This window comes from Chlamydotis macqueenii, chromosome 7 (assembly GCF_036417535.1).
Source record: "Chlamydotis macqueenii isolate bChlMac1 chromosome 7, bChlMac1.mat, whole genome shotgun sequence".
NCBI lineage: Eukaryota > Metazoa > Chordata > Aves > Otidiformes > Otididae > Chlamydotis > Chlamydotis macqueenii.
Genome location: NC_141562.1, coordinates 12,872,489 through 12,900,083, shown reverse-complemented (window position 1 = coordinate 12,900,083; position 27,595 = coordinate 12,872,489). Strand labels below are relative to the sequence as shown.

The following is a 27,595-nucleotide window of genomic DNA, read 5'->3' as shown; positions in this document are numbered from 1 at the left end:
TGATTTTCCAGAACTGATTGGAAAGCAGTCCATTTCTTTTGATCTTTTGCCTCATCCTTGGGACATCACTACCACATGCAAGCTTACAGTAGGTACTTCATCTACAGGCGCTGTAACTGTAGTACGCTAAGACAGTATTTTGAATGAATTTAGAAGACATGTAGTTATCATAGAATCATAGAATGGTTTGGGTGGGAAGGGACCTTTAAAAGCCATCCATTCCAACTGCCCTGCAAGGAGCAGGGACATCTCCAACCAGATCAGGTTGCTCAGAGCCCCGTCCAACCTGGCCTTGAATGTTTCCAGGGATGGGGCATCCACCACCTCTCTGTGCAACCTGTGCCAGTGTTCTACCACTCTCAGCGTAAAAAAAAATTTCCTAATATCTAATCTAAGTCTATTTCCCTCTATTTTGAAACTATTACCTCTCGTCCTATCACAACAGACCTTACTGAAGAGTTTCTTCCTGTCTTTCCTGTTCTTCCTGATTATATCAGTGTAAATAAATCTTTATAGACTCACTTTTGGTGGCAATCACTTTGATAAAATATTCCTAAACTACTTACAGCTTTACAGGTGTCACATGCTTATGAGGTGAAGAACAATACGGATAGGGAAACTGAGAAAGTCAGAGGAGAGCGTTCATGATTTCCTGAAGGTAGCAAGGAAGCTGTAGTTCTCATTCTCCCTTTGCACAAATCTTAGCCGTACTGTGTGACAGTTCCTTGGGTTGGTATTGTTCATCGCTTTAAAAAATACCAGTACTATTTTTAATAATAGTGTATGCATAAAAGAAATTTTAAATTTAAGAGTAAGACCTGTAATGAAGTATAATTAATGTAAATTAACTTGATAAGGAGTACTCTGTTATATATAAGATCTACTGTTACACTTGATAGAATGAGGAGTTAATGTCCTGTATAAAGTTGCATATGCTTTTGTTAGTTGGAAAAAAAAAATTCTGTGTATGAATATATTCCATCCTGTAACATGGCATAGAAAAAGAACTAACCTTTAGAGCTGTGTTGATTGCTAGTGTTTTGTCTTATGCAAGTCTGACCTATGAAGTTAGAGGGTTTAATTTAATTAAACAGGGTATATATACTATACTTTGGATTCTGGGATTGATTTCAAAACAAAATTGTACAAATGTCTAGAAGGTGGTATACTCAAGAGGTAACACAGCTCCATAACATTAGAATTTAGTAGAATGAAATCCTAATTCAGTGAAAAATACAGCAACTGTGTGAATGATGGTATTTGTTGTTTTGTTTTGTTTTACCATCACAGTTTCAAAGAACATTCGAATCCTTAAGAAATGTATCCAGTAAATCTGATCTACAGAAAACCTACCAGAAGTTTCAAAAAGATCTGGAAAATCTTGATTATTTGGCATACAAACGTCAGCAGGTAAGAATGTGGAAGCTTAGTAGGAAAACATAGAATACTGGGCATAAAGATGGTGGGTGGGAAAACTGATGTGTTTGATAGAGTTATTGTTCTGTCAGTAGGGTTTTATGCTTTGTGTAATGTCATCAGGTGAGCCAGCAGGAGGGATGACTATTCTATTTAATACATATGGCATTGGACTGCATGGCTTTGGATTTCTCAACAGAGAGAAATACAAGTAAAGCAAGAAAGTGAGACTTGTAAACTATTAACCTTCACATTAGCACAGAACAATTTGATTTCTGGTTTTGTTTTTTTTTTTTTAATTAGAAGGCATAAAAGTACTATTTGGATTTTTTACTTGAAAAATGAACTAAATCCATGTAAGTTAATGGAATCAGATATTGACTGTGCACGCAAATAACTAATTTCTTGTTCTTTAGAAATGAATTTACAAGACTAGATTGCATAAAACTGTGGAGTGTATGAGGGCTTTGACTCATGCTTCCAAGATCAAAGCTAAATCAAATTGTTAACATGCATTTAATGTTGGACATACTTTCTGTCACTTATGCATGGCTTCTGTGAAAATGTCAGCTTTCATAATAGGACTTCACTTGTTTTTGTGTTCTTGGTAGAATAAGACTTTGCCTCCTTCAGAGCCTACTGATGAAATAATCTTAACATTTCTATGTGGGGGTTTTGGTTCATATTTTTCTGAATTCTGTCGCTTGGTGTCAGTGTTGTCAAAAACTTCATTTGCTTGGGGGCCGATCACTTAGAGTTGTTTATCTCAGGTAATTGATTAGATAGTTAAAAAATTAGGAAAGGACTCGGGGACAGATGGTATCTGAACACATGAATATTTGATTCTTGAGACAGGGAGGTCAGGGAGCAATTGGCTTGGGTGAGTTTCAGTGTGGTGGGAGCTGTTATGCTGGTAGCACTATAGCGTAGTTACTTGTGCCCTTTGACACGAGGCTGCCGGCAATCAAAAGACAATGTTTTAGCTGGCAACTAATGTGAATTTATGCTATCTGATCTCATAATTATGTCAAACATAATAAATGTCACATCTGCAAGGACTTGGAGAGTGTTTCTGAGCCAGGGAAGTGTAAATTCTGTAATTACTTCTCAGGCTATCATCACACTTTTATTGGGAGTAGCTTTCTCTAGTCGGAATTCTAACTCTCCACTTTGCAGACTTCCTTGTTATTTCAAGTGATACCTATCTGGTTCTCTAGCAGACTCTGAATATGCTTCAATAACATGCTTCATTTCACCTTGAGCAGGACATCTTTTGTCCTATTTTCAGATCTCCACTACCCTTCCCATCTCAATCTTTTGCACTTTCAAGCCATTAGGAGAATCTCAACATCCTTGTTTAATAACAGGCATGCATATTTCTCCCCATGCTGTATCTGCTCTATATTTAACTGTGTTGGCAGAAGCTTTTGCATTTGGAGGTACTAAAGGTATATTAGATGTAAAATCACTTCCTCCTTTCAGTCACAGAACAGAAGATACACCAGCCTATCTTCTGTGTTTAAATCTTCCTAAAATGTTATACAATGCTATTCAGTAAATAAACTAGGCAAAGCTTGAAATTGTTAAAAAAAAAAAAAAACAACCCCCCCCCAAAAAAAACCAAAAAAATCACCCAAAACAACAATCCCCAAACAAAAAAAAATCCCAATAAATTAGAGAGACTAGAGATGTCCTCTGTGTCTTAGTTAATTTGCATTGTATACCTGATCAGTAGCTTTATGGTTTTCTTGAGTAGTATTTTACCTGGTTTTGATACTGAGATTTTAATCTCAGTAGAACTTGCTGAAATCTGCAGTGAGAGATTTGAAAAGGTGCCATATTTATTTATTTATTTATTCATTTATTCAAAGATGATGCTTTGAATTGCATCCTGTTTTGAAAAGAAAGTGGTTGCTCTGTGAAAAGATTAAGATTTGCTTTGATTACTGTGCAAAAATCACAGACCTGGATTGGGACTGAAGCTGTTCTGAGTTTGTGACATTTGCATCTGAGTTTGTGGAACATGTGCATTTAATTGATCATGACTTGTATGCTCTCTTATTATACTAAAGGTACATTCATAGCCCGGCTGGCAAAATGTTGAGTCACTGCCATCTGTTTGGAGACAAACAATTGTATACAATAAGAATATTAATCAATTCATGGTCAAGTAAGTGTTTTATGTAGTCAAAGAAATGAATATTGCTTTTGAATGAAATACAGTTATCTGCTTCTGCCCTTGTTTTCTAGATGTGAGATTTAAAGTGCCATGTAGCAATGTAATTCTTTAGTGGTGAAGTTTACATGACAGATGGGAAATTAAAACTGTGCTTTCTAAAGGATGTTTAAAATGACCCACATTGCTTCTGATTTATAAATATAGACTAAGCTTCTATAAGTGGCAGAATTATATAAGAGGCAAACGTGTTTGGGATTATGGTTTATATTAAATAATTTTGAACTGGTGATTTTCAGAATGAGGTAGAAGGTCTTGAGTTTTCAGATAGCCAGCAGATTGCCAACAGAAATGCCTCTTTAAAATGGGCAGTGAGGTCAAGAATTCAGTTCTGACTTTATATAAGAACCCCAAAGTTGTTAGCACACATCGGTGAAACTTCTCAGAGCTTTCAGATTCTAATTTTGCAAATAGGCTGAGTGTATACGTTGAACTGGCATGGAACTGGTCAGCGTGGCTAAATTCTGTGGTGATTACAGAGGAGGAAGAGAGGAAGTTCTTGGAGTTGGAGGCTTCATTGTTGCAAACCTGAACTGTGTGGATGACATCTCGTATTGTGGTCAAGAAGTCTGCACAATGCTCTTCGCCATTCTTCTCTGTACCAAACACGAAATGAAGTATGAATTGCATTGATACGCAAGGTCTAGTTACTTTTGATGTCTGTGATGAACTCCCATCATATTCAAGTCTGCTCCCAAATACATTACTGCATGTCAGAGCTTTTATTCTTACTGATGGTAAGAATATCACAGCTCCGTCTCTATATACTTGAGAGATGGCTTATTAGCCATGTTAGGTGAAAGTGTGTTTAACCTGGACCAGGCAAAGATAAAATAGAAACAAAACATTTATACTCAACAGTGGAATGTAGGCTGACCCCTTGCAAATGTTGATAAATGGTGCAGGTGAAGAAATGCACAGGATCTGCTCACACTCAGGTTGTGGTCACTTGGTTGACCAAGCTAAGTGCTGGCTACTGCAGACTCACCCACAGCCTTGGCATAGGCTTCATGTTCCTGCGCCTTTCATTTTTCCCATTCTGGCATTTGTGTAACCCTGTGTAGAGATGGTTCAGTGTGCTAAGCTGACTTAAAATTGCTTACTTTTTGGTGATCCCATTATCTTGTTAATCAGTTGCTCAGTTAGCACTTTCTCTCCCCCATCCAGATGGATGTCCCTTCATCTGTCTAAATTGCAGTGACCTAATCTTTCTACATGCTTCTAGGGTTGGGTTGCATCCACTAGAGAAATTTGCTTGGCTTGAGAATATCAGTTTATAGCCAGTCTGCCATTTTGAAGCCTTCCAGGAGATACCTGTCTCCAAGAAATGTAGTTTTTCTTTCTTGTCCAGGAGACAGTCTGGCAATTCCTTTGAAATAAAATAAGCTTTTAATTGTAATCTCTCAAATCTGACTAAAAAAGAATAGCTCCATGCCACACTGAATAGTAAAACTGTTCTCTTGCTCTGCGACTTATTGGAATGTTTCCAATAAGAGTTAAGTAAGCTTTACATTGAGCATTGTTTTGTATCAACCTGAATACTAACACATCTGCAATAGGAATATTTACAGGAGAAATGAGGACAAAATAGTAAAGCACCCTGTGATAAGAGGGGACTCGGTGATAGATCACAACACTCTTCTTGGGATACTGGAGTAGGTGCAAGCTTCCTTTTTTCTTATATGGGACCTTGTTCCTATTGAAGGGAAGTTGTCCGTATGTTGTTCAGCTGGAACAGTACTGGTTTAAGGCCATTCATTATAATGACCTTACTGTAAGGTCATTTCAGGAGTGTTGTGCAATAGCTACAATAAAAATGGAATTATAATCAAATTCAGTGGTATTTAGCACCTGTTAAACTGAAAAATTATCGCTGCTGCTGCTGTTTTTAGTGTGAACAGTGCCTTTAGGGTGCCTGTAGCAGTGCTGGCTGTAATTCAAAGACACTCAGTTTTTGCCTAGAAGTCTCCAGCGATGTGGTAATCTGACAGTTGACAACAGAACTTTAGTATGTGAACACAAACAAAAGCACTATTGTAAAGGTGTGCTAGTTTAAAGTTTACTTATTTGATTTTGATTGTATGCCCTCAAGGTATGTTAAAGAACTGAATCTATGTGAAACTGTTTTGGTTATTCCGTTTAAAAATATTTTTAGAATTGCTTCTTGATGATCATTGTATTTAGAAATGTTTTAGGAAGTTATGTTAGAAACTGAAGGAGTTAAGGGCTGTATCAAAAACGTTTATGGGGCACACAGTAATTTACTTCGCTTACAGGAAATAATGATTTCAGGAGATGGAGCAGAGCCCTTAACCTGTTTTACTTCAGAGCAGTCTGTTGTTATCGCTACTGCAGTTGTCTTCATGATCATACAGGTTAAACTTACATTTTAAAGTTCTTAATTTTGGAATGAAGACTTGTTCCTACAGTCAAATGGTATTTCTTTGTGTTAAAATGGAATAAGTGCACTTTTATTCTCTCTGATTGTTCACTTTGCTTTTAAAGGTGGTGTTGTGTTGAGCATGAGATTTGTTCACCAAAGTGCTCTACTCCAGAAAGTGCAGCCAAGTTTTCAAAAGAGATTATCACCTATTAACTGGCAGGTTTATTGTGTGACAAACACTTTTTAAAGTATGCTGAAAATTGGAGGGAATTCAGGGTAGAGGTGAATTATTTGTTGCTAAGAAAACAAGCATTGTAATGGAAAACTTTAAAGGGCTCAGTCACTCTAGCTTATCTGGAAAAGGTTATGACTTGGAAATATCACAAATAGAGGCACTTAACTAAATCTTTATTCTAGTACACAGAAGTATGACAAGATCCAATGGGTGGACGTTAGAAAAATGCAAACTAGAAAGCAAATTAATGTTTTTGACAATTCACTGCTGAGATGGCTGAGTTAAGAGGTGCAGTACATTAATCACTGCTTGTAGCCATAATCCATACCTTTCTAAAAGATGTGCGGTAACTGAGATGCAAATCAAAGGACAAGGAATTATTATGGAAATTTTTAAGGCTTGTGCTATTGTATTCTGGGCTGCATCAAAGAAGCACGACCAGCAGGCTGAGGGAGGTGATTCTCCCCCTCTACTCTGCTCTGGTGAGACCCCACTTGCAGTATTGTGTTCAGCTCTGGAGTCCCCAACATATGAAGGACATAGACTTGTTGGAGTGAGTCCAGAGGAGGCCATGAACATGATCAGAGAGAGGGCTGGAGCACCTCTCCTATGAAGACAGGCTGAGAGAGCTGGGGCTGTTCAGTCTGGAGAAGAGGAGGCTCCGGGGAGACCTTAGAGCGGTCTTCTAGTACCTAAAGGGGGCCTACAGGAAAGCTGGAGAGGGACTTTTGTCAAGGGCATGTAGTGATAAGGGCTAATGACTTTAAACTGAAAGAGGGTAGATTTAGATTAGATTTAAGGAAGAAATTCTTTACTGTGGAGGTAGTGAGGCACTGGAACAGGTTGCCCAGGGAAGCTGTGGATGCCCCATTCCTGAAAGTGTTCAAGGCCAGGTGGGATGGGGATTTGAGTGACCTAGTCTAGTGGGACGTGTCCCTGCCTGTGGCAGGGGGGGTTGGACTGGATGATCTTTAAGTTCCCTTCCAACCTAAACCATTCTATGATTCCATTCAATTAATTTGTATGAGAATTCCTAATTTTTTACCTAGACTTAAGAATGACAGTATATTTGGTTGTGTATTTGACGGTAAAGGCAGAATTATGTCTTTTGAGTTGTCATCTTGGATTAATAAATAAGCGAGTTTTTTTTTTTTTTTTGTATTTACCACTCTGCCACTGTCTGTTCCTCTGCAGGGTTGGATGTGTTGAGTTCTTGTTTAGGAATTTTCAAACAAGCCTAGCACTTTAGGGTAGTTTTAAGGACATCTAGGCATTTTGATTCCCATAGGCTTTTCTGAAAATGCTGTAAGGGACTGCAAGAGTTAATGTGCGTTGATGTCTCAGACGTTGTTGTGGGGCAGGGTGCAGTCTGGGGAGGAGTCCAGTGACACCGGAGGTGGAAGCCGCATGGGGGATACATAGCTCCCCAGGCCCTTGTTAATGACTCGCAAATATGGCAAAGGAGTCACACAGCACTCACCTGAGGAAGGGGCTTCCAACCCTCACCTGACGCCTGGGCAGAGCACTCAAAACTCCCTGGAACCAGCCCGTACCAGCCCTCAAGGGGCACAACCAGAGGCGGGGATGAGGCTGTAACAGCCCTGACCTCAGGCCACAGGGAGATCATCATGGCTGTTGTCATCATGCCCCCTGCTTCCCGCCTCCAGAGGATATTGTACCCGCCCATTATCTTCGTTGCTGGATCCAAGGGTGATGATAGCTCTTTCCCTCTCTTTCCTATACCAGGAAGTATAGTTGCATAGCTGGTCGCATTTGCATCTGAGTGCCTGGTACCTGTTCTGTGGTTAATGCCAAAGGTGTTAGATTTTACGACTCTGTTGTTCTTTCTCTCAAGGTTAGTTTACATTTTCACACCAGGATTACATTAACTTGGAGCCAGCTCTATCAGTGTCTGATGCTGATGGCTTCAGAATCCAGCCTGATGTTAATCAATGTAATGAGGGAATAACAAGAAGTTGATTTTTAGTAAGTAATTGTAAGTGTCACTATAAAGAAGTACTCTAATTTTAAAAAGGTATTGACATTTCTTCTGAAAGTATGAACACTGACAAACTGAAGAGTGGGTGGGATTCCTCTTTTGAACCAACAAAGGTGTATCCAAAACTCAAAAGAGGAACCATTTGTGCTTAATTGCTTTTTCCACAGCTGTGATAAATGAATGAAATTTAAAGAAACAGAGTGGTATATTTTTGTCTTTCAAATGTAAAAGGAGAGTAGTAGTCATTCAAAATATCCTGACAAAAATCCAGTCATGAAGGTAAAAGCATAACTGTCTTGCATGTCTTCAAAATATTCTCATGTGAGTTTGTGTGTCTTGCAAGTTTGGGGAAATGGACAGAATTCCAGTTTATCTTGCATCCAGAATGAGAACTATGAGAAATAATCTCTTTCCTCCTTTCATATAGTCTGTGGAGGATATAAGTAGTTAGCACGTAAAGACTTCAGCCTCCAAGATATGAAGAGTCGAACTATTACCTGAGGTGCCCGTGCAAAAAAAAAAAAAAACCCTTAAAACTTTGATGGTAGAAGGGAAATTAAAAAAAAAAAAAGAGGTTCTGAAACAGTTAAATATTTTTCAAAGAATAAAAACAATGGTGCTGTAAAGAGGTTGAGATAGATGTGTGGAGTTTATTTAAACCTGCTTCTCACTTTCTTGAGAAAATAGAAGGGGACTTGTAGGGAGCCTGGGACTTGAGCAGAGGGCTAAAAAGGCTCCCTGCTGTCCTGGTTCTGGCTAGGATAGAGTTAATATTCACCTGAGCTGGGTGGAGAACTGGAGCTGGTGGCCCCTATGGCTGGGATAATTAACTAATTAGCTAACAGCTGGGGTTAATTTACCCAAATTAGCCAAAGGGCTATTCCATCCCATCTGACATCATGCTCAGTATATAAGTGAGGAGGGTGCTGAGGGGAGCCTCGTGCTACTTGGGAGGAAACTGGGCTTCAGAATTTGCTGTGAGTTACTGTACTATATTTGTTTTCCATCTCTGTTTTGTTTTCTTCTGTTATCTCTCTTAAATTTATTATTTTGTTTCATCTCAACCCATGAGTTTTGCTGCCTTTTCTTTACCAATTCTCTGCTCTGTCCCACTGGAGGATAGTGGGGGAGTGAGTGAGAGTCTGTGTAACTTGGTCCTGAGTGGGGCTTAACTATGACACCTGCCATGGTCTTTCCAAAGCTGTTGCTGTTTCTATGAAAAAGGATTATTGTTTACCTGTGCCAAAAATGTCCTCAGTTTGGGTAAAACATTCCAGTCTAGTCTTGTCTCTGATTACTGTATCTAAAATGTCTTGGGAGCCAAAGATGGATGATGCTTTAAGTTTAACCTAGGTAATTTAAAAACAAACAATGTAAAATTGAGTATAACAGTAGGAAGGAAATGAGATCTTCAGACAGGAATTAAGTTACAGTAACAACTAAGTAGTAACAGTAAAAAGGCATGACTTAAAAAGCTGGTAAAAAAAATTGAGTGTGTGCCATGGAGGACTTGCAAACACCACTGATTTTGTATCTGAACATTAGTTATGGTACCATAGATGTGTCCTATATGAATTTTGATATGTGGTTATTTTATTTCAGTGGTATCTAGTGTCTCAGATTAGAATGCTGTTCTTTCAGTAGAGTAGACTTTTTCTTCCCCAGTTGAAATCTACTTACACTTCCGATCATATACTTATTCTAATGTGGGGCAAAACCAGAGTTTGTGGAATGTCAATGGGCTCAGAGTATAAAGAAAATGGTACTTGCTGATGCAACAATAACTTGATATGACAAAGTATTCTGTTAGGCAGCACTGTCCTCTCTAGGTGCTAACAAAACTATTTTTTTTTTGTATAGCAGGAGCGAGGTGAGCCTTAAAAGAAATAAATAATGTAGGGTTAATAGTTTTTTATTTCTCAGGAGAGTTTATTAAAAAAAAAAAAGAGTGCAAAGTATTTGTCAAATATACTTTAAAGGTTGACATCACTGATGAAGCAGAGCTAAGTAGTATAAACTTGTTTCATGTTGATGCTAGATGAAGCTGGGCTGTATGCTGAGCTCCCTCGGCCTCTTTTAAAAAAGTGATTGATTTCTCTGACCTAATGTAATCAGCTACTAATCACTCATGTCATCCTAATGAATTCCTGTCCTGCAATCCCCTAATGCTATGGTTAGTGGCAACACTAGTCTCTCCTTGCTGCTTCCCATTTACTTACAGTTTTTGACCAAAAGGATTGGCTCTTCCCTAGCCCAGGATCTTGTAAAGTGGGGTTTCAAAAGAGCTCAGATCTACTGCTGTAATCACACCTGAGTAAGTAAGGAGTCAGGTGGAAGGAAGGAAGTACAGTGAAAAAGGGAGCAGCAGATTTTCAGTGATGACCCAGATAAGGCTGCAGGTGATAGGTTAAAGTGGGCACCTTTAACGTCACTCTACTGCTCCTGCTCTCAGCAACACTTCACTGGGTGGTTAAGTACAAAAGGTGAAAAATCTCATTTTGCAGATAGTGTACTATCTTTTGAAGTAATAGTAGCTTTTGATTGATCTTCACGTATAATCCATAGCAGTGTAGGTTTTAATTATTTAGCCCTTATCAAAATTGTGGAAAAGCAGAAAATAATTTATTTTAGATGCAATCTGCTCCACAAATAGATCTGTCCTTGCTAAATCTTTTTAGTACAGCTTAATTTGTACCCACCGATGGTTCAAGGTGTGGCTGTTGTAATTGCTTGCAATGTCAGTAAGCATATTGTGCATTATGCAGTGGGGTGAATAAAGCAGGATCTAGTGTAGCAGAGTAGAATTTTAATGATGAAAATGATGGAAAAATGGTGAGACGGGACTACTGGAGAACCACTCCCATAGTATTTGGACTTATTTGCCTTTGGTTTATATCAAGAAAATACAGTGCAAATTTAGGATGATGCAGAGATTCAAAGTGGAAATGTTCAGTGCTTGAAAGAGAAGCAAAGTGATTTAGAATTAATTTGTTTAAGTCTGTGAGCCTTATTCCTTCGTCCTTTCTGAAGGCAAATCTATTGCTAACTTTAAAGTGGTATTGGATTTTCTTTAGCAGAGACTGTAAGATCAGGCTCTCTATCCTAATGATTAGGATTTTTAAATAAAAATATATTCTCTGAGCAGCTGAAGATGCAGTGACATTAACTAGATTTAGGTCCTTATGCTGAGAATCTAAGATTAGAGAGTGGTTTGACAAAGTGAATACTTGTCCTTATTTCAATTATAATTCTTCTAGCCTAAATAATTTGAGTTCTTGCACTTGCAAGGAAGACAGAAATAAAGAGCATCTGATATGGAGGAATAACTGTGGGCACAACAGGTGTGGCACTCTAAAGTAGATTATATGATTTAGCCAAGAGTAAAGGTGAAATAATGAATCTGTGTATTAAAATGCACAAAGGAATACTCTGTGCTTTAGAGCTTGGAGCCTCTGAAATGGCAGTCATCAGCTGTGACATTTCTGCTACAGATAACTGCTGGAGTGGGTTGGATTTTTTTAATGAAAAGTTATGTTTGAGTGTGTGTGTATATATATATATATATATGTATATATATATTTTTTTTTTTAAGAGCCTGTGACAGACTGACTGACTTGTCCCCCAAAATAGTATTTACTCCAAATTCAGATTGGAGTTCCTGTTCTATTTGATTTGTGAGACTTAAACCAACATGGTCTACTGAGTTTGATATTTGTAGTTCTGGGTAATGTGTCTCTTCTCTTGACAAAGGTTTTTCCAAGTGCTTAATTTTCTGGTCCACTGAAAAATGGGAAAAATCTTGAAGTCTCTGGGATGATTTTAGAATTACAAGTGTTGACCAGCACTTCTGATGAACAAATAGAGGAGAAATCAATGTGGTGCTGCATTAACATTAAGTCTAGTGATCAAAAGATGTTAATTCCTTTAAATGGATGATTTTTAAAAATGGGGATTGAAACCAACTACAGACAAGGTTCTTGGTACACTGGTTTGTTAGTTATAATACTTAAAATCCTCACAGCGCTGAAGTAATTGCTTTGGTAGAATTCAGCTAGCCACTAAGAGAAATTCTATTATTTGACCTTCAAGTTATAAAAGGCATACTTTCATACCTGCAAATGATGATTTCAAACAGGAAAATTTTGTCATCTGTACATGATCAGCTTCTTATTCATGAATTCTCTCCGTAACAGAGAATGTGTCCTAAATTGAAAGAAAAAACCCTGGATGAGTTTATGGTGCCTAGTAAGGTAATCCCCGTGTTAGCCAAATGGCTTTGAGGTATATAAAGTTTTTGAGAGTAACTGGAAATGGTAAGAGAGCAACGATTTGAGAAACATATCTGAATTGACCATGCTTCAAGTGTATATGACGTATTTTCTGATTAATGGAAGCTCCTCTGAGTAGAGGATTACTTTTTTTAGTAAACTTCTGTATTGAGGAAATAATCAAGGATCATAAATTATCCACTTTGCAGGTGACTTCTTTTATACTGCCCTGCCTGCTTTTAATAAATACTTTTTGTCCAATGTGTCTGTTACAATCCGTATCAATACATCTACATACCCCAGGTGGTCTATGGAGACTGCTTTGAGAATTACCGTATTAGGTCACCTGACTTCCGTTTTATTTTAGTGACTCCAATACTTAGTTTCTGTATTCTGTGCTGACTTTATTTATACTGGTTTAAATGTGAAGTAGTTTCAGGAAGTTAACAGTGTTATAAACTTACACCAATATAGCTAAGGTCAGAATCTATTCTGATTGGACAAGAACAATTTGAGTGAATTAAATGTTTTAAAACTAAATTACTTGCCTCTTACTTTGAGGCCTGGCTTTGTTCTCTACCAGCACACAATTCACGTGAATTGCATTCAGAATGAACATTAAGAAGATACAGTGGTATTGCTGTTGTATAATTCACTTTGAGATAATGGAAAAACTTTTAAAAATTGTCTGTCTTTTGTGGCATGGATAGACTTATTCCACTGATATTTTCTATGCAGGGAATTGCAAGATGACATGTGTGTGTGGGTTTTTTTTTTGGTATTTTTTTTTTTGTTGTTGTTGTTTTTTCTTTTTTTTTCCTGGAATATCTGTAGTTGTAATTTTATTTACTTTCTGAATATTTTTTGACACAATCTTTTGGAAGAGTCCAAAGAATAGTAGACTCAAAAGGGCTCTGTAACAATTCCCCATGTTTTAACACTCCCAGCTAAAATAATTCTTTGCAGTGTTCCAGGAGATATCAAGCAAATTTTTTTTTCTTGTTTATTTTGTTTAGTTTTCAGAAATAATGTTCCTCCTGAAATCCTTTGTGGTAATTTCTGTTAATTGTGCTGAGACCTATTGCTATGAAAGAATTTCTCAGCAGTAAGCTTTGCATGGACTAATGTAAACTTAACTAGTACACAGCTGTGAGAACTACACATCTCTCCATTGCAAATCAGTATGCACTTTATGAATTATATCCTGTACGTGTGGAATAGATAACCTACTAGATGCTGGGCTGCTGTGCAGACCTGAGTGGGAAGCTCAGTGATGCTAAAGATGTACTATGCACTCCGTAGTATTTTATGTAGCTGAGTATAAGGGACAGGGATAGGGTAGAAGAAAAACTTGGTAACTGTCTGAGAATGGGTGGATGGGCAGTCCTTCAGTGTTTTTTGTGACACTGTGCTGAAGACCTGACTCTCTGTTGAGGAAGACAAAATACGCTGACTTAAAATTACCTGTCTGCACTGCTGAGAGCATTTAGGACTAATGATTTTGACCTGAAATGGACCTATTAGGGGTGTTTTGTGTGCAACAGTTCTAGAGAGAAATGCAGAAGTTTGGTAGGAGAAAATAAAGTGATAAAGCAATTTGGTAGGAGAAAATAAATCTCGGAACACAAGATTTACTCATATAGAACAACAGTGATCTCATGTGCTGGATAGCTGGTTGGTTTTGTTTTTTTTTTTTTTTTTTGTTAAATTCTAATTGATTGTCACAAAAAAAAGTAGTATTTCTAATTTTCAAACTTGTTTCTTCTTCATATCTTTTACTCCATGTAGCATGGTAGGAGTAAAATCCAAAATACTACTTTTTGGCTATTAACAGTCAAGGTGCATGAAGATACATGAACAGAGTTAACTGAAAACTGTTTGAAAGCAGATGAGCAGCAACAAAGCACTGAAACAACAAAGTTCATCAGTTACAAAAGGCAACTTAAAATCTTTAAAATCAGTTCATAGCTTCAAAGTTATTTCCTTTTACTGGCATACACCGTAGGTACTTGCGAAGAAAACAGAGCACAAGGATGACTTAACAAAGAACGTTAGTTATTTCCTGTAAGGTTTGTATGTCATACGTGAAGCTTGTTATCATGACTTTTCCCGCTGATTTTCACTACTTAAAAAATAATTTCCAGATTTTATCTGTAAACCCAATTTTGATGAATACAACATAGAGATCAAGCACAGACAGGCTCCTGGTGATATGTGGTTTGGGCTTTTTTTTTTTTTCTCTTCCATTTACCTATCTGTTGCTGGGCAAGCAGCTTGGCCTTGCTAGTAATGTGTCAAAACAGATCAGATTTTTGTTGCTGTGGAATTCACGTAACACACAGGTCCAAGTGGGGGAAATATATAAAAGAAAAGATTCCAACCAGCATGAGTCTTCCCACTGTGAGAACCAGCTATTACATGTTACACTCTGCTCTCAGTAAATCACCACAGCAAACGCTGTAAGAAAATGAAATACATCAAAGTTGCATCTTATTTGTTGCGTGAATATGGTTGTGCTAAAATTAATGTTCTCACTGCTGAATGAGAAAAACAATCACAAGCCTAGATGTCTCTGAAGATAAAGTAGAAATACATTGCACTGTGGAATGTACAACTGAAAAATCTGCTGTCTTCTGAGAATTATTACATGAACATATAAATTCCTTGGTGATCTAATAACCCCTAAATAAGCCAACAGTTTTTCCACTAATTAACTGAAAACTCATTTTTCTTGTATATATGTATTATTAGTTATAGAGTTGGCCAGGTATTTCACATTGGAGTAACCTGATAGGATAAAAATGTTCCGTCATTAAATTAAGAGGTACTTTTCCTTGCAGAATTGCATCTCAAGGGAATCAGATTGACTAAATTCAAGCTGTTAAGACACGAATACTTTATGTGGCATTCAGCTGAATTCAGTACAGCTAAACATGTAATATTAGGAGGGGAAAAAAGGAGTAGACTATATTTAGAACATGCAGAAAGTCAGAAATAGCAGAGCAATGAAGCATTTACTAAAAGTTACATTAAGCAAGTTAGATTTATATCAAATGTTAGGCTTTTCTTACTGATACCAACTAGTCTAAAGAAAGCAGCGGGCTAGATTCTTAAATTAGTAAGAACATTCTGTTTATAGGAGTACTCCTGGAAAAGTATTCATGACATACACTGTTCCTTAGAATCAAATCTATCTCATTGTGACAGATGGCAAAGATCTGGTCCTTTGGAGTTCATGCAGATATGTTGTCTTAAGGCAAGTTGCAGAATACTGGCTATACCCAAAATTGTGGTCCTTAAAGTAGGCAGTACATTTGTTCAATGCTCATTAGAGCTAAGTGCATTTGTTTGTGAGGAACTGCATTATACCTTTATTTTGCATACAGGTGTCTTTCATGACTGTGTGGTGGTACATCAATGTTAGACTATTGTTTTGCTTCAATGCAGATGAAGCGTATTTAATATCTTCTAGTTGTCATCTTCCTCTCTGGAAGTGCTTCAAATACTTTGTAAGACTATATACGAGACTTATGTAAATTAACAAGTAAGGGAGACAAGATAATATATTAATCTTATAAATTGATGTCTAGGAATGAGTATTATTTCAAGAAGAGGTGAATGCAAAATAAAAACAGTGAGTTTTTTAGTTTGTTTTTCCACGTCATGGAGCATACAGTAACTAACACCCTGAGTAGGGCAACAATCCACATTAGACGAGAGAGAGGAAAGCAGCAATCTTAAGTTAGAAGACTAGACCAGCTAAAGAGAGAAAAAATCTAGAAGCATATTGCAGACAAGAACGTAATATATTTTGGATGAAGGTTTTGTTGTCGCTGTCAAATTCCCCCCAGCTAACTCTGTTTAGGCCAGTGCATTTCCAGCATGAATTACAGACAGAGCTTGTCATATAGAAACTTGAAACTACTTCTTCACATAAATATTACAACAGACTACTGAGATCCAAATGTTTTGCAGCATTTAGGATATAGTTCTTTGTTCACAACAATGCATTCTCGAAGTATTTAATTAAATTTGTATAGGTTTGTAAACCTAATATATGTACAGTGTTAAAAAGAGGTGATAGCCTCCTAGTAGAGCAAACCAGAGATACTTGTGATCCGGAATCGCTTCCAGCTCTATCTCTGGTTCCAGTTATTTCTTCTATTGTTTACCAACTTCAGCTTCACCCTTAACCAGTATCTCACAACCATTTGTACCACCCACTCCACTCGTTTTTCCTTTGCGGGTGTGTGGTCATGCCAGTCTGCCAGAAGAGCTGGGGAGTGCTTGTCTTGGAATGCTTTGGTAACAGGATCAGTGCATTTGTGGTTTGTATTTTTTAATGGGATACAGTAATTATTTCTGTCCAGGCCTCTGATGTTTTCAGAAAATGAATGCTACATAGCAAGATCACTGTGATAAAGTAGTATGCATGCTTGTTATGGTTTCTTCTATATGGATGTTATGGGATCCTAATTTAGGAGAATATAGAGCAAAGCACCTTTCTTTTTCTATGCAACTTGTGTATTCTACTTAGTTACAAGGCTTTAGTTTAGTTTTCTCTCTATGCTCCTGTTGAGGTAAAATTATCAAAAACACTCATGCATTTGCTTGCCCACTCTGTGATCTGCAGAAGTCTGTGTCCATGTAGACTTCATAGCTACTTGCAGTAAGACTTAAATTTATTGAATGAAGTGTTCTGATTGCTCTTGATATAACGTAGAAAGTACTTTTGAATTTTTCTAAATTCATATTGCGATTTAAATGTGAGTTGTCTGTTACTGGGGGCAAATGTTTTATTTGTGTGGATGAGTGATTTGTAAGAAAGAGTTCATGCTTGGATGTTTCTAGGTTTTTTTAGACTGCATTGTTCGTGCAGTGTAGATGGCAAAACAAGTTTTTTTGTATGAATGTGAAGCATTGTAAGGGAGTGGGCTGTTTTGTAGCTGAAAGATTAATCTTTTACTAGAGTCATCTACTTGCTTGTAATAAAGTGATTGTGTGTTCATTTTTATGAGAATCTTGAAAGTTGTAGTGGTGCTGCTTCTTTATACTAAATTTGATTGTCAAATGTTAAACCATTTGTGACTTTTATTTTTCCATATTTAGCCCGAAGTGTTTTGAGACTGAAGTATGCCATGCCTGTGTCCTGGAACTGAATGACTGAATATCTTGAGAAGTAATCTGCATGTTCAGGTGTAGCTAATTTGAGTTCCTTACTCTGTGATTTGTGCATATGCATTTCTTCTTGTATTTGGCAATCATATGAAATGTGTATATGGGATTTTTATGAACATGGAAAAGATTCCTACTGAGGACAACCTGTGTTACGTCTTTATATATTGCAGACGTGTACAAGCCCTGTGAGACTTAAGGAAGCAGTAACTTTATGGACTCGTGGTCCTTGTCACTCTATCAATTAACCCAGTAGGATGTCTACAGGCAGCTTAGATTCCAATGGAAGAGCCGGTGCTCAGAGATTAAACTAGAAAAAAATTTTTGCAAGACCAGTTTGTCAATCTTCCATTTATCCTTGGTAAAGGAATATCTGGTATGTTTTGGTTTTGTTTTTTAAACACCAGGAGAACATTATTCTGGTTTTCACCTACAGAATTGGATAAAATGTATCTATAATGTCAGACTATGGCCTACTATGACAGTTGTCTTTATCTAAAATTTTGTTAAAACCTCCCGTGACATATTCCACAACATCCCTGGCTGTACTTAGGCTTCTCTGAAAGTTGTGGTTTTTTTTTTTTTTTTGTTTTTTTTTTTTTTTTTGCTAATGTCTAATCCAAATCCTCCTTAATACATTTAAGATCATTGCACCTTGTACTTTCAGCTATGGACATAAGATTCAGATTACTCCTTTTTGCTTTGCTGCAGTCTTTTGTATATTATCATGCCTTCTCCCAGGTTTCTCTGCTTTAAAACAACTAGCCACAAATCATTCGGTCTTTCCTCCTAGCTCATGCTTTTGGCACCTTTTGTTATATCCTGAGACTCAAGTAGTTCTACCTCTTTAAGTAGAATAGAAGGATTTCTTCTAGTGTCTTCTATTTACACATATGTGATTTGACTTTTCTCTTAAGCACAATCTTTATGATCCTTGAACAATTTCCTGTGAAGTGTTGCCTAATCGGTTGTTTCTAATTGTACATTGTGCAGCTGACTGTTCCTGCCTACATGTGATGACTTCCACTCATCCTTACTGAACTGTATCCTGTCTGAGAGCATCCAACCTATTTATAAACATTACTCTGAGTGCAAATCATGCCCTCCAGTACACTAACAGTTCCTTGTCCCCCTGCCCAAGAAATCCCTTTCTGTTATCTTATCCAAGTAATGTTGCATACTGAGGCACCTGAAACAGATCCCTGCAGAAAATAATTTAATGCAATCATCTGTCATTGATTCCAGAGTAATTTAATATATTTTTTTCCCATTTATTTATGAGAAAGTTGCATTAGACTGTCAAAAATCTAGTCATATTATGAGACATTTGCTACTAATCCTGTGACTACAAGAACAGAGGGGGAAGGAAATTAGACTGATTTGTCCAGACTTGCCCCAGACAAATCTGTGGTGGCTATTACTCATTCCTGTGTTTATTTCTAATAACGGAATAGTGTACTTTTTATTTGTTCTAATTTTTTCCTCAGGACTTTAGGTGTAACTGACTGGTATCATTCTTTTGTTTCTCTCTTTGAAAAAGAACTAGTCAAGTTTGCTCCCTTTCAGTCTTCCATTGTCATGCAGATCTCCACTCCCTCTCACAGGGGAACACTGGTAGCAAGGAGCATTGAATAGCTTTATCATCCATCGGTGAGTTCAACTCAGCTCCTTAATGGAACACATTGCTGTTTATTTTGCTGATTTTCATCATGCCTTTCCAAGAGTAATGAGTGCCATCATTAAACTAAAGTGACTTTTAGAACTTCAGATAGTTTGTCCACATTGGTTAAAATAAAATCTAAAAGAATTTCCTTCTCACCACTTGCTCCACCTTCCTTATAAAACATTAATGCATTTCAAGATCTTGCCTAACATTTTCAATGCTACTAAATTCCCTTCCCCACTGGGTAGTTCAAAGCCTACGTTGTAAGTCCTGCACTTTGGATGCTTCTACCAGCTGTACACAGAAAAATTTCCCTTATGTTATGTTTTTGGTATGGTTTGCTGTACAGATCTTCCTCTCCCCTGCTGGTTCACTCTTGCAGAACTCCTGTTTGCAGCAGCTTGCTTGCAGGTCTTGCTGGGACACGGGACTGCTGGATTTTAATGTCCTCATTCACACAGCTGTCAAGATTCCTATATTATATAAGCCCTTTGTAAAAGCTTATGCAACATTATGATCTGTGAAGTGTTACACTCTAAGGAACTTTGACAAAGTTTTTTATCAAAAATATTATGAAACATAACACTTTCGTATTTGTGCATGAGAAGCAATGTTTATATTTGGACTAGGTTTAAGTGCTGACTTTATATCTCTGGAAATAATAAATTTGGCTTGAAATCTAAAGTACTTAAGAGATGTTATTTTCAAAGACTGTGCCAAGTTCTTTGTCTCTGTCTTAGAGATCTACAGCTCAGTACGTTTTTATTGGTAGAAATCATCACCTGGTAAAGTGGCACATGATTCTTAGCCATAATTGAAGAAGGAAATATATTCTTTGATTTTCTGGGAAGTAATTATCTGAATATTCTACAGAAGCAAGAATTATAGAGGATGCTTCATTTGTTGAACGCTATGAAAGGTGATGTATGTGCTATTTTGATTTGATCTTTTTTTTTTTTTTTTTTTTTTAAGTAAACCAGTCTAGAGCAATAGGGAGTGGTGATGTTGGAGTAAGATTTTTTTCCTTGCTGAAAAGTGAAGAAAAAGAAACAGAAGTGAGATATTATATAGAAGATTGTAAACATTTTCAAATTTGCTTTCTCACAGCTTTCTTTTGTGACCTTGAGCAAGCCTCTTAGTACCATACCTACTGGATGACGCTACTAAATGCCTCCAAAGAGCTGAAAATCTATAGGTGTATATAAGGACTTGCCAGTAAAATTCTGTGAATATCTGGGGTTCCTTTTGTCAGATTGTAAGGGATTTATGTCATACTAGGTAAGTCCTGTTAGCATAGGAGGATAAGAAGATAGGCCAGTCTGGCATGGGATCTTCATATTAAGAATTTACTCTCATTTGTCTTACCTGAGTGAACCTGTTCAGTGAAGTTCAGTCTGAGCACAACTGACACCTTTACAGGGTTGGAGCCACTATTTTTGTGTTTGTGGGAGTTTAATTTTTTTTTTTTTAATATGAGAAAAACTTGTTGTTCAGATGCAGAAATAATGTGAGTTAGAAGTGGAATAACAGTTTGGAATGTAGAGCCCTGATCAGGAAAGACTGTCTAATGAATAATGTTATGTTATGGTAAAAATGACAGTAGTATTAGTTGGTAAAAGAGTAACTGAAGGGAATGTTATATTGTATTGATCCAAGTCTGACAGACATATACTAGTTTCTCCTAGAAAGAAAAATTATTTTATAAAATCTTTCTCTACCTTGGCACTTCATAAAAGCCAGGTTAGATGAAATTCAGAGCTTTGCAAAATGACTGAACTGTGAATGGAAAATGATTTGAAAACATCATGCTTGGGAATGATGGACAAATCCTGCAGGAACACTGTTCCTGAGGTGCTTCCTCCAGGAAGCCTTAGGACACAACAGCAAAAGCAGACTCTACCAGGAGCATTTGTGTCTTCTTGCTGTATTTTTCTAAGGCTGAGCTTATGTTGCAGTTACCATGCCTGTACTACTTGCCCATACTTCAGTGCTTTAGTAGATAGAACATTCAGATACGAAATATAAACTTGGATTTATTGCATTCCTTGAACCTGAGAGAGTTAATGCAGGATGTAGAATTTTTTTCTTTTTTTTTTTTTTTTTTTTTTTTCCCCCTCGTCATCCTGAATACCCCTAACTGCATGGCCACAGGTTAGGAGGTAGAGACAGAGATCTCTGTCTCTCCTATGGAATTAAACTTCTGTAACTGCTTAGGATTATGTAAAAGGTGAGCTTCATAGCTCACCCCTTGCTAACAACCTTGTTTTGAGGATAGAACTCATAAGCCCTGGTCATGAGGTTTCTGTCACTTGAATAGTAGGCACCCATACATCCTTTGGATTCCAGCTGTTTCAGGATACTGCTAAGCTGGAACAACGCTACACAGGGCTGAAACAAAATCCTAAAGATATAAATCAGTGTTGTGCACGCTAACAAATTACTTGTTAGTCTTGTCTTGAATCTAAGACAATATTCTGACTTTGTAGTTTGTGACATTATTGAGTTGGGCTCTTAGTCCTTTTTGTATTGTCCCCCTAACACCCTCCCCCTGCCCTTCGGCAGCCCAGCGTATATTCTGCATAAAGTTGCATTCTGTATTTCACATTTGCATAATGTTACCCACGTACAGTTTCCTTCTAAAACTCATTCTAGTTTTTTAGCATTTAAATTTCTTATCCAGTCACTCTGCATCAATTTTTGTTCAATTTATCTCCTTCTTCTTCAAACCTTTCTGTCATCTGTCATCCACACCTCATTTCTATTTGTTCATTCAAAAGGTATTTACTCATTCATTTTGCTCACAGAAAGTCACTTACGGCATTTGATTCAAGCAAACATAGCAATTCCACCCACGCATACACCATTTCTCTTCCGTCCATGCACAAAAGATATAGTACTGTTGGGAATTGTATTGGGTTTGCGTGGCAAGGTTTTGATATTGGGGTGGGGCTGCAGGGATGGCTTCTGTGAGAAGCTGCTGGAAGTTTCCCCTGTGTTCAATAGAGCCAATGCCAGCCAGCTCCAAGATGTGATGAACTGGCCACAATCCTTATTCCCCATCCCCCTGCACCGCTTGGTGGGAGAAGACAGAGAAATAGGGAGTGAAGCTGACCCTGGGAGTAAGGAAGAGGTGGAGGGGAGGCATTTTAAGATTTGTTTTTGTTCCTCATTACCCTACTTGGATTTGTTTGGTAATAAATTCAATTAATTTGCCTGAGTTGGAACTGTTTTGCCTGTGATAGTAATTGGTGAATGATGTCTCCCTGCCCTTATCTTGACTTCATGAGCCTTTTGTCATTTTTTTTTTTTTTTTTTTTTCTCTCCCCATGTCCAGCTGAGGAGGGGGAGTGATAGAGCAGTTTGTGGGCACCTGGTATCCAGCCAGAGTCAACCCCCCACAGGCGTGTATGGTTTTATCTAGGATCTAAAGGTTTACCGTTAAGAGTTGGTGCCTGTGTGTGTGTGGAGAGGTCACAGTGATTTTGTGTGTGGAGGAAGGAGGGCAAAGTATGGCTCATGACAGAGGTCACTGCCCCAGCCTAATTTTGACCCTCCTGATTTGAATTCATCCTTCCTGTCCCTCTAGAGTTCTAGATCCTTGTCCCAGCCCAGTCAAAATGCATCTGACTGTCTGCGATATATAGGCCTGTGTATCACTGTCTCTTTCTCTCATGCAGCATTTGGGAAAGCATGGTTAGACCTTCGTCTTGCTTGATGGGACTCACCAGGCTCTAATATTTTCCTTTATTTGTTACCTAGCTTTTTAATAAAAGCATGGATTTGTATTGTAAGATCTTCATGACTTAAGAGTGCTACAGCTGGTTGCTTTTAAGTATAGACCTTATTACTCAGTTGATCTACCTTGAAGTCTGCCTTCACGCCATTTAGGGAAATTGTGTCTTTCTACATGGTCATTATGGAACAAAACCTTCTCTGTAGGTAAGATTTTGATACTTGTAACAGTGCTTATATAGCTAATGATAATAAATTCTGCTGGTAATGGAACAGCAAATGCTTTCCTACATCCAGTTTAAATCTAGGTTTATTTCCTTGAGTAAGAAATTTTTTTTTCTGCATGAATTTAACCATGGATCTAACTTTACATTGTAAGAATGAGAGAGAATCTGTAATAAAGTCTTACTTCAGTCAAGCTTTACATATGTAACAACGATACTGATTTTTAGCTGTAACTTGATTGGTTATCTCTGGGGAGGAAGATCAGCATCCTCTTTGATTTTTAGGAGTGAAGTACAAACTGTACTGCAGGACAATTTTATGTAGTTGTTTATTTTAGTTAGATCACAAAGGATTGCTAAAAAAAGGGCACATTTTATTGTACAAATTTACCATGTTATGTTATCTGCACTCAAGAAATTCAGTACTGGATTCACTAAAGTGTAAAAGACATTAACGAACCACATGGTCACAGAGTAGAGTTAAGTGTTCTTCAGGGAAAGGAGAACTGGAGGCTAAGATCTCCTAATGAAGCTTTTCTTTTTCATTTTTGGAATGTGGGAAAGATGTCTCTGAGCAGTTTCTGCAGATGGTATGTCTGAAGTGCAGAGTTACTGTACGAAAGAGAGATCTTTAATTTGCACTTGGAACATGACCCAGAAATGAAGAAAGCTACCTAGAAGAATTTGCTCTTCTGGATTCAAAAAGTCTGATTAGCAGACTGCTAGTGCAGTGAGTATAGACTTAATACAGAAGAAGTTACAATTCATACGTATTCTCAGGAAAGTACTTCAGATAGTACTAGAGTACAATCAGTACTAAATCGAGCTTGGAACAGTCCGTTTAGGCACAGCCAGTTCGGAAATGATTTGAGAATAAAGCAGCTATTGCAAGTGCCAGTTAAATGGGAATTAAAAGCATGCAGAAATCAGGCGTTTGAGACATATTCATGATTCAGTTTTAGTATATGATTTTTAATCAGGGACTGAAAAACCTTTAAAAAGCTGGGAGAAGGCAGAGCCTTGTTACTATCTTCCACATATCTCTGTATGCTGCTGTACCAAGGAAATGTTAACCACTAAAATATAGTGTTGAGAAAGAGAAAGCAACTCTTATTTACACAACAGCCATTTCACTGTCAGACTGTCCACAGTATATTCTCCGTATATGTATTTTAATGATATTACAGTTTATGGCATGGCTTAAATTATGTTGTACAATCTTTAGAGATATAAATGAGTGTCACAGCTGTGTGTGTTGGTGGATATCACTGATATTCTCCAGTCTCTTCTGTAACTAAGCAAGCCTGCTGCTGAATTTCTTGTATGCAGAAAGCTGGTTGTGCTCCAGCCCAGCATCTGGTTATGCTCAGATATACTAGTTGTGTTCTCTGAACTGTTCACTTACTCACAAACCAATGCAGGAAGTGGCGAAGGGAAAGCGAAAGTATGAGGCAGAAGTCCTTGGAGCTGATAGTGTCAATAACTTTGATGTATATTTGGAGTAATAGTAATAGCTTGCTGTTTTGGTTAGTTATTGATTCTCATTACTGACTGATACAGATACTATACTATGCTTCTAGCAAGGACAGGCACTTGACAAAAGTAGTATGCATTTCTTCATACATTCAGATGAGTAAGCTGATGTTAACTTAGTCTTTGAGTGTCTTGAGAAAATACTGCCGTATTTCTCCTCTTGTACTAAGTTAGTAGAGGCCGGAAAATTAATTCAGGATCTGAACTGAATGTGCAGCATTACATTAACTTCCTTACTGATTGTGAGTTTATAGACAAATAACAGACATGCCAGAAATGAGCTGCTCACCATATGTCTCTGGGTAAGATTACTGGCAAAGGTTATGTTTTCACTAATAGCCAGCATTCTCAGAGCAGTACTTTGTATGTCAAGGATCTGAACCTAAATGGAGGAACTAAAGTCCATGGAAGTAAAATTTAGAATCATAGAATCGTTAGGGTTGGAAGGGACCTTCAAAGGGAGCAGGGACATCCCTGACCAGCTTGCTCAGAGCCTCATCCAGCCTGGCCTTGAACGTTTCCAGAGATGGGGCCTCCACCACCTTTCTGGGCAACCTGTTCCAGTGTTCTACAACTCGCATTGTAAAAAAACTTTTCCTAATTTCTAATCTAAATCTACCCCCCTCTATTTTAAAACCATTACCTCTCGTCCTATCGCAACAGGCCCTACTGAACAGCCTTTCCCCATCTTTCTTGTAGGCCCCCTTGAGGTACTGGAAGACCGCTATCAGGTCTCCCCAGAGCCTCTTCTTCTTGATTGCAAACCAAAACTTTGGAGATACTGATTATGTTTTATTGGTGAATTGATATATAGAGAGGAGAGTAAAGGTACAGGTACAATATAAGGACTAATATTATCTCTTTACTTTCTTATCTTTTTTTTCCTCTCATTACACAAGTAGATAATCATTTTTAAACGCAAGTACACGCGAGCATATCCCCTCTGAACTCCAAGGGAAATGTCTGTTAGAGAAGGGAAGTGCATTTTATCACAGGAAAAGCAGATAGATTCATTACTATGGTATGTATAGAATAGATCTTAGGAGGTCAGGGAATGGAGTTTGTGCAAAAGATAACTGAAAGCATGCTAAAGATTTCTTGATCATGGCCTTCGCCACTTTCTTGGCTTATTGGAAATGAAATGAGAAGGTTTTTATGTTAGCCTGGAAAATGATTCATTAGAATTTCAAAGAGCTAGCTGAGAAGCTCTTAAGAATCTTGAAAAGGTTAGAACAAATGAAGATTAATTTAAAGAAGTGTGTGTTTCTCTGCCTGCACACTGCATGCATCTTGCCTGATCTTTTTCCACAACTATTGTCAGCAATGGGGATAGTCCAGAAAGGCAATGTACTCCCTTTCCCAAGTGTATTTAATAGTTTAGAGGAGAAACAACAGATGCTTCTGACATAGTTGTGAAATTAAAACAGTTGTCAAGGCAGGGAGGAAAGAAGGCAATTCTGAAAATAACATAGGAACAGAAGTAATATAAAATAGATTTGAGCGCTATTGGAGTCCTCAAAAGAAGATGCAGAAGAGAAATATGTTAAGAAAATTCAAAATCACTTCAATGCATTCTGTGTCTATACTTCTTCAGTGCTTTTAGTAGTCTCAGTGAGACAACTCTTAAAATCTCTGTCTTTGTAAGTAGAGATAAACATTAACCCATCTTACAGGAGTCTTGAAAGGAGTGTTGCTAGGAATGTGATTTTAAAAAATGTTTTTTGAGGTGACACCTTCAAGTATTTAGGCAGGGAGCTGTCAACTATCCTCTGTGCGCTGGTACCCTTCCCTCTAGGAACCACTACCCATGAAGGAAGCAGAACTGAGGATATTGACCACCCCCATATTTCAGCAGTTTGTGGGGTGCTGGTAAGCGAGTGTGCTATAGGTGCAATTGTACTAATGACCTGCAAGGCTGTTGTTCATATATATATTCCTGCTAGTCTATATTACTCTTATTCTCAATGGTCCTATGGTTTATGGATCTTTGCCCAAGGTAAACTCCCCAGCATTGAATGAGGGCTGTCAGTAGTATTCATGCACATCTGAGTGCCATGGGCACTCAACAAGAAAAAAAGTAGTAGTGTTTATTTAGTTGCCAGCTAGTCAACTGACTAGTATAGAGATCAACCTCCCTATCTACTAAAAAAAAAAAAAAAAAAAAGAAGCTAGAAAGAAGTATTTTTTTAATTGGACAACAATGTACTTGACAGCCAGGAAAGGAAAATGTTTGTTTAATTGGGTTAAGTACTTGTTCTCTTTCCTGCCTTTCATTTACAATCACCATTGTTCATGTGACTTGTGACAAAGAGTTTTTTGTGGTGCTCGTTCCTAAACCAAATCAGAGGATTATAAAGCTATATGTGAGGTGTGCTGTGAGCTCCAAACACCAATATTTCTAATTTTCCAAGTTCTGCTACAGCAAATACCCTAAAACCCCAACCAGATAATTTCAACTCTGGTACATTCATAGAATCATAGAATGGTTAGAGTTGGAAGGGACCTTCAAAGGTCATCTAGTCCAACCCCCCTGCAAGGAGCAGGGGCATCCCCAACTAGATCAGGTTGCTCAGAGCCTGGCCTTGAACGTTTCCAGGGATGGGGCATCCACCACCTCTCTGGGCAACCTGGTCCAGTGTTCTACCACTCTCAGCGTAAAAATTTTTTTCCTAATACCCAATCTAAATCTACCTCCCTCTATGTTAAAACCATTATGCCTCGTCCTATCACA

The 27,595-nt window shown here is 37.7% G+C and overlaps 1 protein-coding gene across 1 annotated transcript in view; it reads left to right on the top strand.

Moving 5' to 3' along the window:
- CTNNA3 (catenin alpha 3) overlaps positions 1-27,595 on the top strand; it is a 475,445-nt gene that overhangs the window by 28,201 nt on the left and 419,649 nt on the right. The window contains exon 4 of the mRNA XM_086752374.1: positions 1,291-1,410. Within this exon, the coding sequence (XP_086608500.1) occupies positions 1,291-1,410 (120 nt within the window). The remainder of the gene's footprint in view (positions 1-1,290; positions 1,411-27,595) is intronic.